Below are 16,239 nucleotides of genomic sequence, written 5' to 3'. Positions count from 1 at the left end.
TTGATGCAGGTCAAGAGAAGAGTAAGGATGAGGGATCCTCTACTCATTCCCGCTTTACTCCAAGAAGACATATCCGTTCTCGTGTTGAGCTTTCCACTCATTTGGAGAGTGTGACTCAAGAGAGAACGAAGAGGGATCGTGAATCTTCATCGCGGCATCATCATCATGCAGATGAACAGGATGTACATAGGGATGCATATAGAAGGAAGAAGCCTCGAGAGTTCAAGTCCGGTGACAAGGATGTAAAGTTTGAAAACTTTCAGGGACGGATGGACTCTACCAAAGCACTTGCTTTCATTAGACAGTTTGAGATAGCTTTTTGCAATGAAGACTTTTCGGAAAAGTCTATGCTCAGGCATGTGGGAATGCATCTCAAGGATACGGCAAGTGATTGGTGGCTTGCAAAAATACTTGATGGAAGTGCTGCCCCAACTTGGTCTTCTTTCAAAATTCAGTTTTATGATCAATTCTTACCACCAAACTTTGCAAAGGATGTACGCAAGGAGTGGGATTGGCTGTCCCAAGATGAGGGAGAGTCCGTTGCTTCATACATAGCAAAGTTTTGGAAAGTCCTTCTCAAGGTTACTCCCTTCATGAAGATTGGAGAGGACGAGAAGAAGAGAAAGTTTGAATTGGGGCTCCATCACATCATTCAACAAAGCTTGGGAGTGTACCCAAATAAGACCATACAAGAGCTTATACACTCAGCCATGATTGCGGAGAACTTGCACATGAAAGCACCCACAAATAAGCCATTTGCAGGTCAAAACAAGAGCAAATTCAGGGCTGGTTATGACCAGAAAAAGGGTGGACAGCCACCTAAGAATGCTCCCAAAGATGGCCGAGATGCAAAGGATGACTCCGAAAAGAAGCCGGGGGGTAAACGCCACAATTTTGGGCTTTCAAAACAGCAATTGGAAGAGTACAGGAAGGCTGGAAAATGCTTTAAGTGTGGCAGTAAAGATCATATATATCCTAAATGCCCACAGAATCCTAAGAATGCTGAGCCTAATGTGGAAAAGCCTCTTGTGAATGTTGTACCCGATGTGCAGGGTAATACAGGGCATGAGCCCAAGAGTAGAGTCATATGCAAGGCTTGGGGCAAATTGAAGGATCAGCCCGCTTTGTTTCTTTTTGATGATGCTTCCACAGATAACTTTATATCCGTACAGATGGCTGCTGCCATAGGTCTCAATGTGGAAGACATGGGAATGCAAATGAATGCAGATGCCGCCTTTGAGGGCAAACAGGTTGATGTAACTCCGGTCATTGGTAAGCTCCGTGTACAAATACAGGACTACCTCGACCATGAGAGCTTTTTAGTGGCTCCTCTTACAGGTTGTGATGTTTTGTTGGGGATGCCCTGGCATCACCGTTTAGAGCCTATTAAGGCTTACAAAGAGAAGAAAATCAGCTTTGTACATAGAGGCCGTGAGCACTCTATAGATGCGGGTACTACTGGAAGTACCATACCTCTTGTAAGCCATGTACAAATTAATAAGGCAATAAAGAAATCAGCTTGTTCTTACTTGGTTTTTGTACGTGATACCATTGAACATTCTAGTGTTGATGTTAGTGCATTAGATCAAGACAAGCTTAACTTTTTGAATGAGTTCAAAGATTGTTTTGCAAATGCTTTGCTAGCAAGGTTGCCACCAGAGAGGCCGGAAGATCATTGTATAGATCTAATTCCCGATAGCTCTCCACCTAATAGGCCACCATACAGGGTGAGTGCTAGTCAACAAGAAGAGATTATGGCACAGGTGAATGAACTTTTGGAAAAGGGTTTGATTCGGCCTAGTTCCTCGTCATATTGCTCGCCGGTACTTCTTGTTCAAAAGAAGGATGGTACTTACAGGATGTGTGTTGATTACCGTGCCCTCAATAAGATAACCATCAAGAATCGGTTTCCCATTCCGCGCATTGATGACATCTTGGACAAGCTTGAAGGTTCGGCATGTTTCAGCCGAATAGACCTCAAGAGTGGGTATCATCAAGTGAGAGTGGCACCTCAAGATGTACACAAGACTGCATTCAGGACAGCCTTTGGTCTTTATGAGTTTTTGGTGGTGCCTTTTGGCCTTACAAATGCACCCGCTACCTTCAACAAGATGATGGACAGGGTGTTCAGAAAGCATAGAAAGTTCACGGGTATATTCTTTGATGACATTATTGTATTCTCAAAGAATGAAGCCCAACATCGTGAGCACCTGGCTATTGTGTTTAAAGAGCTTAAGGAAAATCAGCTCTACATAAATGCAAAAAAGAGTGAATTCTTCCTCCCAGAGATTCACTATCTTGGTCACATTGTATCAAAGGATGGTGTGCGCATGGATCCCGCAAAGATACAAGCCATGCAAGAATGGCCAGAGCTGAAATCAGTCCATGAAGTGAGGAGCTTCCTTGGTTTATGTGCTTACTACAGGAGGTTCGTCAAGCATTTTGCTTTCATTGCCGCTCCGTTACATGATTTAACGAAGAAGAAAGCAATCTTTAAATGGACACAAGAAGAGAGAGATGCCTTTCAAGAGTTGAAGAGTGCAATCATCTCGGGACCGGTACTCATTATTCCGGATTTGCACAAACCTTTTGTCGTGGAATGTGATGCAAGTGGGGACTGCATAGGGGCTGTTTTGAACCAAGAAGGACATGCCATTGCCTATGAGAGCAGACGCTTGCAACATGCAGAGCTTCACTTATAGGTTTATGAGAAGGAATTGTTGGCTGTAATTCATGCCCTTACTATTTGGAAACACTATCTTTTAGGGGCTGATTTTATGGTCAAAACTGATCATCAAAGTTTGAGATACTTTTTGACTCAAAGTAAGCTCTCAGAGAAGCATATGAGATGGGCAAATTTCCTCTCAATGTTTCATTTTCAGATTTTACACACTCCAGGGAAAAAGAATGTGGTGGCAGATGCCTTATCTAGACGACCACAGGTTCATGCTGTTACAGTTGCATACCATGAGGACTTATCGGATATGCGTAATACTTATCATATGGATGAGGATTTTGCACATGTATGGGCTGATTTGCAAGAGGGTATTGCTGTCCCATCTTATGTCATAAGAGATGGATATCTCATGATGCAAAATCGTATGTGTGTGGTAAAGAACCTTCACCATAAGGTTATGGATGAGTGCCATGCTCCTCCATATGCAGGTCATAGAGGCATTTTGGCCACAGCACAAGCTTTGGAGAGGTATTTCTTTTGGCCACATATTCGCAAGGATATTGAAGCATATGTACGTGAATGTATGGTATGTCAAAAGGTCAAGTTTGACCGACATAAAGCACCTGGATTGCTTCAACCTTTGCCTATACCAAATGAACCATGGGAAAGCATTGCTATGGATTTCATTATGGATTTGCCAAGGACGCCACAGGGAAATGATGCTATTTGGACCATTATTGACAGGTTTAGCAAGCAGGCACATTTCATTCCCGTGCGCAAGACAATAAAGCCAGATCATATGGCTAGGATGTTTTTGGCACAGATATTCAAACACCATGGCATGCCTAAATCTATTGTGGGGGATAGAGATCCTAGAACCACAAGCTTATTTTGGCGCGCATTGTTTGACAATATGGGTACAAAGCTGAACTTCTCATCAGCTTACCATCCACAGACAGATGGGCAAAGTGAAATAGCAAATTCAGCCGTCCTCGACTTGCTGAAATCTTATGTATCCGACCGCAAATCGGATTGGGAGAAGTATTTACCACTTGTGGAGTTTGCCTACAACAATACGGTACATACTTCTACGGGCAAGGCGCCCTTTGAGATTATCTATGGCAAGGTGGTACTACCACCCATCCTTCGTACAAAGGATGAGATTTTTGCAGCAGATGAGTATGTCAGAGACTTGGATACTGCATTTGCACAGGTACGGACAGCCATAGAGAGGTCTCAAACCAAGATTAAAAAGGCAGCTGATAAGCATAGAAGGGATGTACAATTCAAACAAGGTGATTGGGTCTTGCTGAAATTTGAAAAGGCACGCCTTCGGAAGAGGCCAGGGAAAGAGGGAAAGTACCCTAAGCTTTCCAACAGGTACTATGGACCTTTTCAGATCTTGGAGAAGATCAATGATGTTGCATTTCGGCTTGTACTCCCAGATCATTGGAACATGCATAATGCTTTTCATGTGAGCCTATTGAGGCCTTATGTGGGACCAATACCGTTTGAGCCCGTTTTGGAAGACCCACCCGAGGTGGATGAGCTGGAAGAGATTCTTCAACCTGAACAGATTGTTTTTCACAAGGAATGAAAGCTTGCGGGAGGCAAACTTGTTCGTAGGTACCTTGTGAAGTTCAAGAATTATTCAGCTTTGGATGCGAAATGGATAGATGAGGCCTACTTCGAGGATTACCTAGATCTTTTGAAGGCCTATCTGGAGGCTTTTCAGTAGCGGTCAACTGATTAGAAGCCGGGGGATGTCACAAATCCCTATATTCTAGGGACATGCGGATGCGTGTCAGGCCTAGAAACATGCGGATGCATGTATGTATTATACCTGGGCATGTGTATGGATCATATGAGTGGATGCATATGAGTCCAAGGACATGGCAGGACATTTGTGGACTTTCGGGTGGTGCCCGTGTGGATTCCGGCCATGCACACATGGTGTGTTATGATGGCAGGCGGAATATTTTCAAGTACAAGAATGATGATAGGTGGTTCTCCAAGTTTACATGTGCACAATGCATAAATGATGCATGCCATAACTTTATTTTACTTTGTGTGATATTGTCTTGCTGCCTGGACAATGCTTGTTATTTTGGCTTGTGAAGTCCGAGGGACCGGGGACGCCCGGGCACCTTGTGGACACGTGTGTGCACTCCTGTTTGGGCCTAAAATTGTGGGCTTATGGGTTTTGCAGGTGGTAAGTGCGTCCACACTCAATTTACAGCTTATTTCATTTACTACTAAAGTTTATTGGTTTGCAGGTCCACACTCATTAATAAGTGGCCGGACAACTTATAATGCGTTCGCATTTGGTTGGACCAAAATTAATGAAGTCCGGACAGCTTATGGCCATTTCCCATTTGGTTGGACCTAAACTTATACAAACAGGACAAATGGAGCACTATGGGTTGGACACCTACCTGGACACCTTATGGGGACACTTGTCAGCCTGTATGTGTACCCACCAAGCCCCTTAGGTGGCACTGGAGAAAGGTGCCTCCTTCAAGAGGCCTTTTGGGCTATTTTATTCATAACTCAACACATTGGAGAGCTGGTTGAAGCTTTGGGAGTTGCTACAGGGCTGGTTGCTTGCTTCCCGGACTCACACAAGCTTGGATAATGATCCCCACACTCTTCTAAAGGGCTGGTTGGTAAATTTCAGACCTGCAATTTCTGGTTATTGCAAGTTTTGGGCTGGTTACAGGTGTCCAAAGTCAACTTGGATAGTACAGGACAGCTCTAGGGACCTCCACAGAGCTGTAGGACCCTTTACAGGTGGATTTCTCGCGATAGAAAGTTGCTGTTTTGGACTGGTTATTGCACAAAACAGGCCGGACAGCAATGGAATATGTGAGCATGGATGTGTCTCAAGGATTCCTGGTGTAACAGGTGCTTAGGGCAAGCATTGGGGACACTTGCTCGCGGAGAACACAGGTTTCTGGATCAGTTTCTCGCGTGGAAACAGGGCCTAAAGATCCATTTACATCTTGTGCAGGGCGGAGTACCTGTGAGGATTGTGATACTCTTGTGCAGGGCGGATGTACCTGTGAAGAGGCCTGTGCAGGGCGGATGTACCTGTGTGTAGGGCGGATGTACCTACAGATTCTCTTGTTTGAAATGTATTCATTCATGATGTATTTGGAAGAATCAGTGGTGAATCCCCAGGCACCCGTAATCTTGTACTTTGCAGACTCTTTTGGTAATATAACCTAAAGGGGGGGGGTCAGCCTATCATCGGCCCCTTTATGTGGTGTATTGTCATTTTCAGCTTTGTGGTTGTAATGCTCAAGTGTTAAGTGCTCAGAATCTTGTTCACATTTATACGATTCCAATACACGCGTTTGCCTCCCGTTACACCCGCCTTTGGCCCGTATGGGATCCATGTATCTCAGTTAGCGAGCAGCTTCTTCCGGCGGTGTACTCTGGCACCATAGTGTCGAGAGGGCACAGTGGGTGATTATCAGGCTTGGGGAGGACGGGTTAGGCTTTCTCAACATTTACGCCCTTAACTCCAATGCAGGTTGAGTGGACTTGCTGAGCATGATTTGGCAGGGCCTCCCTCCAGCTGATTTTTTGTGTTTGGGGGGCGACTTTATCATGCTGGAGACCAGGGAGGATAGACTAGGTGGTATCCAAGATACCGTTTTTGGTGTAGAGCTTGCAGCTTGTGAGGAGCTTGTCTTCACAAGCTGGAGACCAGGGAGGATAGACTAGGTGGTATCCAAGATACCGTTTTTGGTGTAGAGCTTGCAGCTTGTGAGGAGCTTGTCCTCACTGTCAAGGGACAGGACCGTGGCATCTCTCGAAGTTTGGGCATAGGCCGGGGAGTTTGAGATTCTCCAGATCTAAGAAGAGGAGCGCAATTCCCAACCTGTCCCATTTGGATCGTTTCTATGTTGATGAGTGGGCATGTGCAGAAGGCGGTTTGGTGGGTATTTTAGCTAGCACTATCTTTTCAGACCAGTCGCCGTTCATCCTCTGTCTAGAGGACCCCTGGCGACAGATATTCTGCAGAGCCTTTGCATACGCGAGAGCTTGATCCAGTACCCAATGATCTGTAGTAGGATCGAGGAGCTATGGGAGAGCTTGATATTTCATGAGGGAAAAACGGTGGCGACTTTGGATACTGGGCTCAAGGAGATCAACGCCATTTTCCAGGAGGTAGCTCACAGACTAGCAGAGTTGAGAGAGCAGGACAGTAGTCTCCGCCAGAGCCTAGACTCCCTTTAGCGCCTGTAGGAGTGCACCCCAGAAAGCCATTGGATTGAGGCTCAGATGGCCATAGCCCTCACTGAAATCAGTTCCATAGAGGAAGTAGAGTGGAGTATAGATTCCATGACCGCACGTCTCTCTGGGCTCAGGCTGGTGACAGAGGCACAGGGGATTTCTTCCAGATGACAAGGCTTCACCACTGGAGGGATGGCATATAGAGGCTTACAGGATCGGACAACACCATTGTTTCCCAACTGCGCCAGGTTCAAGCCATAGCCACTTGTTTCTTCAGCTCCCTACTCACTACATAGCCTCATTTCCCACAAGTACAGGATGCGAGAGCGAGGGTTTGGAAGCACACTCACGAGGCGGTCCCACTAGCTCTCTGGAGTTTCTTGATAACACCTTTACCTTTCAAGGAGATTGAAGAGGCGTTGCAGGTGCTCCCTAGGGGCAAGTGCCTAGGTGAGGATGGGCCTCCGCTTCCCCTGTTTCTTCGACACTAGAAACTCGTGGAGGGCGGCTTCAATGTGGCCTTCAATGAGATCATAATTTCTGGATCCATGCCAAAGAGACTTGAGGTGCACTTGATTCGCTTGATCCACGAGGAGGGAGGTGACATTTTTAAGATTCGCCAGTGGGAGACCTATCAACCTCTTGGGGGCAGCCTACAAAATCCTAGCCAAATCAATCAGCCGTCGACTGCAGCTCCACTTCCTAGATCCGATCCATGCATGGCTCACAGATAGGTGTTATCGAGGATGGGAGCATCCTGGTAAACACCTTGACCTTTTGGGAGGCAATTGCCACAACCCATTTACGTCAGCAGGACATAGTGGTTCTTCTTCTGGATTTTGAGAAAGCCTACGACATGGTGGATTGAGGCTTTCTCAAGGGGATTATGTGCAAGATGGGCTTCCCTGGTACTTGGGTTTGAGGTGTGTCTGCCCTTTACTCGGCTTCTCACAGTGAGGTCCTTGTATAGGGCGCTCGAGGTGACAGGTTTCTACCTTCTCGTTCAGTATGACAGGGATGTCCCCTTGTGCCCTTCCTCTTCCTCTTTGTGGCAGAGGCGATGAGTTTTTCAACTCTCCTTCAGTACGCTAGGGATGTCCCCTTGCGCCCTTCCTCTTCCTCTTTGTGGCAGAGGCGATGAGTTTTTCAACTCCGAGGAGACTGGACTACAGGGCCTCAGGGGGGGAGGCAATCCGTGGAGCCTCATCTCCTGAGCGGAGAGAAAATTGCTCATGGCCTTGGCGACGAATAGGAAAAGGTAAGGTGCCAGAGGATAGCCCAGCCGGACGGAGCGGGAAATCGGAAATATGTCGCCTTGGGCTCCCTGAATAAGAACCTGAGTGTGAGAGGCTGAGTAAAGTCCTGAAACACCACGGATCCACTCCATTGGGAACCCCATCCGGCGCATCCTGCCCTCCCGAAAGCTCCAATCAACCCTATCATTAGCTTTCTCGAAGTCTAGGAGTAGCACTATCAGGTCCTGTTGCTGCATTTTGGTCGAAGCTGTCGCCTCCCAGAAGGTGAAGATGTCGTCTAGAATGCTCTGATCCTGAACAAAACCTGTCTGAGTGTCATGGATCAAGTCAGGAAGGAAATGCCGAAGTCTTCGGCTGATGGCCTTGGCCAATATCTTGTAGGCGGTCCCAAGAAGTGTGATGGGTCTCCACTGTTGGATCTCCAATCTGTCACCACCCTCCTTAGGAATCAAGTGAATCAAACCCTCTGAGAGCCTCTCTGGCATGGCGCTTGTGAACATAATCTCATTGAAGGCTGCTCGAAGGCCACCTTCTTTGAGGTCCCAGTGGTGGAGAAAGAAGGAAACTGGTAGCCCGTCTGCCCCCGAGCATTTGCCCCTCGGGAGAGCCGCCAATGCCTCCGCTAGCTCCTCTGCTGTGAAGGGAGTCGATAAGGAGGACCGAAGAGCGGGGGACCCACCTCTCTTGTGTGCTGCCAAACCCTCTCGTGCACGTCCATCACCTGTGGGGATAATGGGGCACCCGTGAGGAGAGATCGGAAACAATCAGTGGCGATGGCTCTCACATGGGAGGGGTTAGAAACAAAGCTCCATCATGTCCACGCAACCTGCGAATACCATCTCTTTGTCTATGGGGGCTTGCTATCTCAAAAAAGTCCCCCGTGACTGTATCGCCAGCCTGGGTCCAAAAGGAAGCTCTGGCATGAAGCTTGTACTCCACCCTCCTCTCCTCGATGGATCTGATCTCCGGACGGGCGGCAGCAAGCTGCCTCTCAATCCACGGACTATGGGAGGAACTCTCCTAAAGCTGTTATAGAGAAGCAAGACCCCTCCTCAAGCTCCTCTCCAGCTCACGAAATCCATCCAATCTGCTCTGTGCTACCTCTTGCAAAAATCTGCTGATCTCACCAAGGCCCACATCCAAGGTGCACGTGACATAGCCTGAAATAAAATCTAGTCCCACCCATATCTGCTCTATCTTGCTGCAGATCTCGAGGTCGTGCATGAGACTATCTGAAATCCTAGTGCTCACATGCCTGTCTTGCCTCCAGGGGTTCTCTCAGGACAGAATAACCGGAGTGTGATCAGAAAAAGTGGTGCCCGCCAAGATGCCGATCATGCCTCCGCGACTACAAGCCCACTCATCCACATAAAACCTGTCAAGTCGAGCGAGGTTGGGGCCGATACTCCTCCTATGAGACTATGAGAAGCACAGGCTCGCGGGGCTGCACGCAATCTCTGGGAGATGCCAAGGGTCCTATCCCCTGAGTGCCAGGATCAACTCCTCCCATGGAGAGTATGCTGCGCTTGAGACTGTTGCCGTGCCTCCTTTGAGTGTGTCCTTTGCTGACTCAATCAAGTTAAAGTCTCCACCCATGCACCAAAAGTCAGCTTGAGGAAGGGCTTGGCGGACTATGCTCCAAAAGATGGCTCTACTTGTTGTGGCATTCGGGGCATAAACACTGAGGAAGCCCATGTAGTCCTCTCCAATCATAATGGCAACCCAATGTGCTTGCCTAGAGACTACGACACCTGAGCTTGTCATTGCCAGCAAGAGCTGCTTGTTGTTGACAGAAATACAAACTCCTCCCTATGTCCCCGAGGAGCCGAAAGAGGGAGATCAGAATGTGTGGCTCTTGCCTAGTAAAATCTTCCCACAACGGCGGGTATGCCCCTCGGAAAAGTGGTGCTCCTGGAGGAAAAGAATGTCGATGGGTCTCCCAACTGTAGCTCTGTGAAGCTCTCCTCTGAGGATGGCTTGCCTCGGAAGGCATTGCCCCCCCCCTAAACCCTGAATGTTCCATGAGGCTATCTGCATATTAATCTTTGTGGGAGGCGGAACTACCCTCCACTCGAAGAGTCTTAGGCGTGGGTTTTGATGGGGAATAATCCTGGGGCCATTCTGTGTTGGATCATGTCCTCCATATGTTGCCATTCTGTCCAAGCACGAGAGTAGGCATACTCTGAACTCCATCGATCACAATGGAGGTATCTGTAAGGGGGGGGAGGGGGGGTGGGCGTATTGCGACTGAGATATGAAGGAACACAAAGAGCAACACCTCCAGGTTAGAGGACACCACCTCCCTATTGTGATCTCTATGGCGTGAGCCTCCAAGCTCCATCCTAGCCAGGGGCTAGAGGTGTGTGAGCACCTTAGTGATATGTGTAGATCATGAAGATGGTGGGAGAGCTCTATTGCTTGCCCCTGGATGGCGGCAGCCACTGACTCTCAATCCCACTCCGTTCTTGGGGTTGCACTCAAGGGAAAGGAGAAGATCATCGCGCCACTCTCTAGCGTAGAAGGTCTGGAAGGATGAAACACCACACAAATCCGAATGGGAGCTACTATCTCCTAAAAAATCTCTCTTCCTTCCACCGGAAGACATCGAAAGAAACTGTAATCCATAGACACCTCAAGATCCTGGGGGGCCCACCTGGGGACTCTGGTGGGAGAGCTCTCACTGGGGAAGCAGCGATGGTCATCCCTATTGGCTCCGAGAATCGATAAATCAAGTGACGGACGGAGCTCGCCGGCTGCCTTCGCTCCGGGTCGGGTGTTGCAGGAGGGCGACGAGAGTGCTCTGGAGAGGTGGAGGGAGGGGGCAGTGTAGTCTTAGAGGAAGAGGGTGGGGCAAAGGGGACTGCTACGGGAAGTGTCGGAGGTGAGGATGGAGGAGGAAGAGGAGGGGTGGGGGGTGGGGGGGGGGTGAGGGGGCGGAGAAGAGGGAGATAAGAGCAGCTAGGAGTGATCCATTGGAGAGGGAGGATGCTTGGAGGGGCTCGCTGGGTGTTCAGTGGGGTCAGCTGGTCTCATTGGAAACTGAGAACCAGAGGAGTATCAGCGGGGTAACGGTCGTGAAACCGAAGGGGCCGGAGTGCTCGCAGTGACAGGAGGGGACCCATCGCCGGCGGGTGGGTCTTGCGATAAATGCTCGAAACGGTTCTCTGACAAAACCAAATCCTCTTGTACTCTGCCAGCCTGGTGCGGGCGGCGGCGGCGTTTAGCTCTGGTAGTTGGCTGACGTGAGCTAGTGGGTTGGAAGCGGGTCGAAGCCCTGCTGCCACTGCACAAAGAAGGCTTGGGCCGTACGCAATGCAACATGGCTCAATTGCATGACTCGATCTGACACCGCTGGCGAGTAAGTCTTTGGCTATTAACAAACCTATTCAACATACAGCTCCACAAAGATTAATTAAACCCATCTTGCCTATGTGGGCGTATAACCAAAGATATCTAATCCTATTTGTGCCGTTCTCGCAGTAATTTTCCAAAGGAGATTTATGTGCAAGAAAACAGAAAACGCCCCTTCCCATCCCCGACAAGCCCCCCGAATAGGAACTTTTTGTGCACTGTCATGCTTGTGAGAAAGTACGGGAAAAGAACTTGATTGTACACTCAAGGCACCCGGATTCGACTGGATGTAAGATGCGATCCACTTATGCAAAATTGCCTAGATTTGCATTGAATTATGGAGTGCCTACGGATGCCTAATCCAAAAAATATCTCCGAGAGAAAACCCAAACAAAGTACCTCTTTGACATGAATGCCTTGACCTTTGTTGACAAGATGCTGAATGGAGTGCCAGTGTGAAATGTCCCTTTTTGACGGTCGCGCTTTGCAAAGGAAAACCCAAAAAATGGTAGATTGCTGATGCTAGTGGCGTTGGCGAGCATGGGCGGAAACATTGGATGGCTAGGTGGCGGTTGTTCTCTATGGAGTAGTGATGCCGGCAAGGTGGGCGGCGCCATTCTTCTGGCTTGGCAGCGGTGGCTCACTGGCTAGTAGCTCTGCATAAACAAGTGGCGGTTGGCTATTGGGTGGCAGCGAAAACTAGCAGAGAAGCAACTGTTGCGTGATGTCTTTGATGCCAAATGTTGGGACTAGGAGTTAATCACAAGGGTTTAACAAGAATGATTAAGCAAGAGGGCATGAGATAATCTTTAAAGATTAGGCATACTCATAACATTATAATAGCTCACTGGCTAGTAGTTCTGCGTAAATAAGTGGCGGTTGTCTGTGTGGTGGTGGCAGAAAGCGGAGAGAAGCAGCTGGCGGGATGGCTTTGATACCAAATGTTGGGGCGAGGAGTTAATCCCAAGGGTTTAACAAGAGTGATTAAGTAAGAGGGCACAAGATAATCTTAATAGATTAGGCATACTCATAACATTATAAGATTCCCCTTTACAAGGTGTATACATATGCTGCCACAACATATGCCACATGTCAAACTATGATACCAAGTGTCCCTAAGAGGTGTCACCTATATACATCATTGCTTACATATGATCCTCTTAAGAGATTCCTACACACAAAAGAACCCATACACTATTTGTTGGACACACACTAAATCGCTTTATTTAAACCTAGAATACTAAGTTATTAGGTGCTACTTTACACAGCCACCTATCACCTATTTATTCCCACATTCATAACTATTAATGTTCAAGGCCAAAAACACATCTCATATGCTCCGTACCGAAGTGCTCAAATCAAAGTTCCAGAAAATAGATCTCATATCAAGGAAAAAAATAGGGGCTAATCTTCGCCAATTGGCTATTTGTGGGGTTTTTTTGCAAAACAATTTGCTTGGTATCTTAAAACATTCGCCCAAATTTTGGCCGTTTTGAAGGGTTTTAGAAACTATTCGCCCAATTTTGGTCATTTTAGGGAATTTATTGAAAACATTTGTCCCATTTTCTATTATTTTAGATTTATTCAGGAGGAATAATCGCCAACTCACCTACACTTATATATGCATGGAGGCGTCTTTTTTTTTACCGTGTCTCATATGCTTAGTACCAAAGTAATCAAATTTCCATTTCTAAAATTATATACTACGTAACAATGAACACATGCATATATCTTTTAAGTTTAACACTATAAGATTCGTCCCCCATCTTCACTTGAGAATACGTCCTCGAGATCTGCTGCCTACGCACTCTAATTTTTGATACTATGAAGCTGAAGGGTAAGCCTAAGTTTACACAAGGTCCGGGCAAGTTTAAGAAGTCCAATAAAAGAAAGGGTAGCCTAATAGAATTTGAGGCAGATTCTTACAGGTGATGTAGCATCTCTTACATTATACTGATTGTCTTCTTGATACGCATGCAGAAGAACAAGCTTTGGCGCTAGCTCCTCTAGGTGTTGAAGTGATTAGGGATAATAATGGACTTCTTTGTTGGAGGCGCAAACGTCATGCTTTGTACAGTTCTGTGGCTATGACACTCTTGACTGAGATAATCAATGCTCGGTAAGCCGGTAAAGTTGAACGCTGAGCATTGTCTTCAGACAGATTACACATGCTTGTTCTGATTCTAATTTGGTGTTGGCAGCCTTTTCACAACAGTACGAGACGCATTGGGTCTGACATATGATGTGTCATTTGAGATGAGCTCATTTGATAGGATGAAAGGAGGCTGGTTTGTCATTTCAGTTACTTCTACTCCAGCCAAGGTAAGTGTATGATCTTTGTGATTTGCTCTGTTCTTACTTGAAAAATTCAGACTTATAACTTGTGAGTTTTGGTTGCAGATAAATAAAGCAGTGGAGGCATCACTTAGTGTACTGAAGGGTCTCCATGGTAGTAGAATCAACCAACGTGAGCTGGACAGGGTTTGTATCTTCTGCACTCCTTGTTATGTTCTTTAGTTACCAGAGTTCAGGTATAAAATTCCGTGGAGTTGCTCATTGTGCTAACTGTAGTGGCACAATACATGTGGTGCAGGCCAAAAGGACACTGATGATGAGACATGAGTCTGATTCTAAGGATAATTCCTACTGGTTGGGCTTGCTTACGCACTTGCAGGCATCATCTGTGAGTAGGAAGGTAATTTTGCTTCTCAACAGTTTTCAGTGTTTGTAAACTGTGCAATACTGAGCATGGTAATTAGTTGGTCAGGAAGTTTACCTTGCAGTAATTGTAAGATTTTTTAAATACAATTTCGACTCTCATGGTGGGTGCCCGAGCTCAGCCGCTGATGTGATGCTGCCTATCACTTATAAAATATATTACAATTCAATAAAATGTACTTATTTCTCCTCTTGAGAGTTTGGAGGGTAGTGAAGGCTGCAAATTTCTGTTGGGATGCGCTTTTGATCGAGGCTCTTACATGGCAAGATGAAGTGCTGAGGGTGAAGTCATGATGATCACGTGAAGGCCTAACCTCTAGCTTCCACTCCTCTTATCTCTGTCCAATCAAGTCAGGTTTTCTCCAGTGCAACTCATCATGCCTTGCCGGCCATGATAGTGCCATAATTTTTGTTGATTCATAGAGTGTCTTTTGTTATGAATGAGAACGATGATGTGGCATTCTGACAGCTTCATCAAAGAGCTTTTCAAAGATGGGCGCTTAGGTTTTTGTAGCCTGTATAAGTTTGGAGCTGTTCCTTGAGGTTACATATGGCATTGGTGGTATCTTGGACAGAGAACAAGGAGTAGGAGGGTGGTGTGGGATATACCATGTTTAGGTTGGTCTGGTATATTCAGGAGGGTGTGAGTTTTTTTAATGTGTTGGTTTTATGAGAGGGCATGGTGAGCACAGATAGAGGTCTTTTGAGCCACGAATGTCTAGTACTGTGGGGCAATGAAGGCACTAATCAAGGAGAACAAGAAGACATCCGATTCCAACCTCAATGAGGTGGAAAACAAACTACACCGGCACATCATGGCCCTCGAAGCACGGGTCACGGACCTTGAACAAGATAACACGGCACTCAAGGAGGAGGTGAGTGCATTGAAAGTGGAACTGGTAGCCGTTAAGAACACCGAGAAGGAAGAAGGGGAGATCAACGAGAACACTCTCACGGCCATCAAAGAAGAGATCTCCACGGAGATCACAAAGGACATGGAGGGAAAACTCAAAGCCAAGCAGACAGGATGGGTTGAGGTGGTGAAGAAGAACATCCGCAAAGAAGTGAGGGAGGAGACTCAAAGGGAAGAACATCAAATCATTCACACCACCATTGAGGAGGAGAAGATGAGGCATGCCCGCCGCCTCAACATTCGAGTCACAGGTATAGCCGAGACACCCAACTCCACTCCCGAGAAAGATGGACAGCTTCTATGCATGAAGCTAGGCTACAGGGAAGAGGACCCTCTCCCCTTCACCAAAGCATGGAGAGCCGGGAAAGACTCAACACGCAAGCGAGCCCTCATCCTACAGTTTGCAGGAGAGACGGAGAGGGTCACCTTCATGAGGAAGAGGGTTATACTACGAGGTTTAGAGGGAGCTCCTATTTTCTTGGATGATGATCTCACGAGGATGCAGCTTGAGCATAGGAGAGCTTGCATGCCACGAGTCTTACACGCGAGGAGAGGAGGCAAGAAGGCCTTCTACCGAGATGGTCGGGTCATCATTGATGGCCGGCCCATGGATTAGCGGTTTGGGGCCTATGGGACACAGACCAGGCCACTGACAGAGATACACATGGCAGTATGGAACTGTAATGGTTCACTATGGGTGCAGCCTGGACGACTGAAGCATGTTATGGTGGGGAGAGACATCATACTTTTGACAGAGACACATCAGAGCCCAGAGAGAGGGCTACCTCGACTAGAGGGATTCCAGTGGGAGTTATACAGGAGGACCACACGCCAGGGTACCTCGAGAGGGTTGGGGGGAGTAGCAGTTCTATTCAGACGGGAGCTACAGGGGAGACTGAGAGTGGTAGCACAGGATCCAGAGGCCAGATACATGTGGATTAGCTTACAGCTCTCACAGGACAGGGTTATATACATAGCCCTATCTTACTTTCCTCCATCAGGATCCTCTTATGTCATTACAGAGGACATGCCACAGGAGGAGGGGACAGGAGCCTCGCCATACACTTGTCTGTCATAGGAGA

At 47.3% G+C, this 16,239-nt stretch overlaps 1 protein-coding gene across 4 annotated transcripts in view; it reads left to right on the top strand.

The window, feature by feature from the left end:
- The window catches only part of LOC147636629 (stromal processing peptidase, chloroplastic-like), a 118,901-nt gene that overhangs the window by 72,288 nt on the left and 30,374 nt on the right, over positions 1-16,239 (top strand). For all 4 annotated transcript variants that reach the window (XM_086800075.1, XM_086800072.1, XM_086800076.1 and 1 more), the window contains exons 20-23: positions 13,507-13,645; positions 13,728-13,848; positions 13,927-14,007; positions 14,120-14,221. In XM_086800075.1, coding sequence (XP_086656201.1) covers positions 13,507-13,645; positions 13,728-13,848; positions 13,927-14,007; positions 14,120-14,221 — 443 coding nt within the window. The remainder of the gene's footprint in view (positions 1-13,506; positions 13,646-13,727; positions 13,849-13,926; positions 14,008-14,119; positions 14,222-16,239) is intronic.

The sequence above is a fragment of the Cibotium barometz genome, chromosome 7, assembly GCF_041138505.1.
Source record: "Cibotium barometz isolate CiBa-2024 chromosome 7, ASM4113850v1, whole genome shotgun sequence".
Lineage (NCBI taxonomy): Eukaryota > Viridiplantae > Streptophyta > Polypodiopsida > Cyatheales > Cibotiaceae > Cibotium > Cibotium barometz.
Note: the sequence above shows the minus strand (reverse complement) of the source record. Positions and strands in the feature narration are given on the sequence as shown.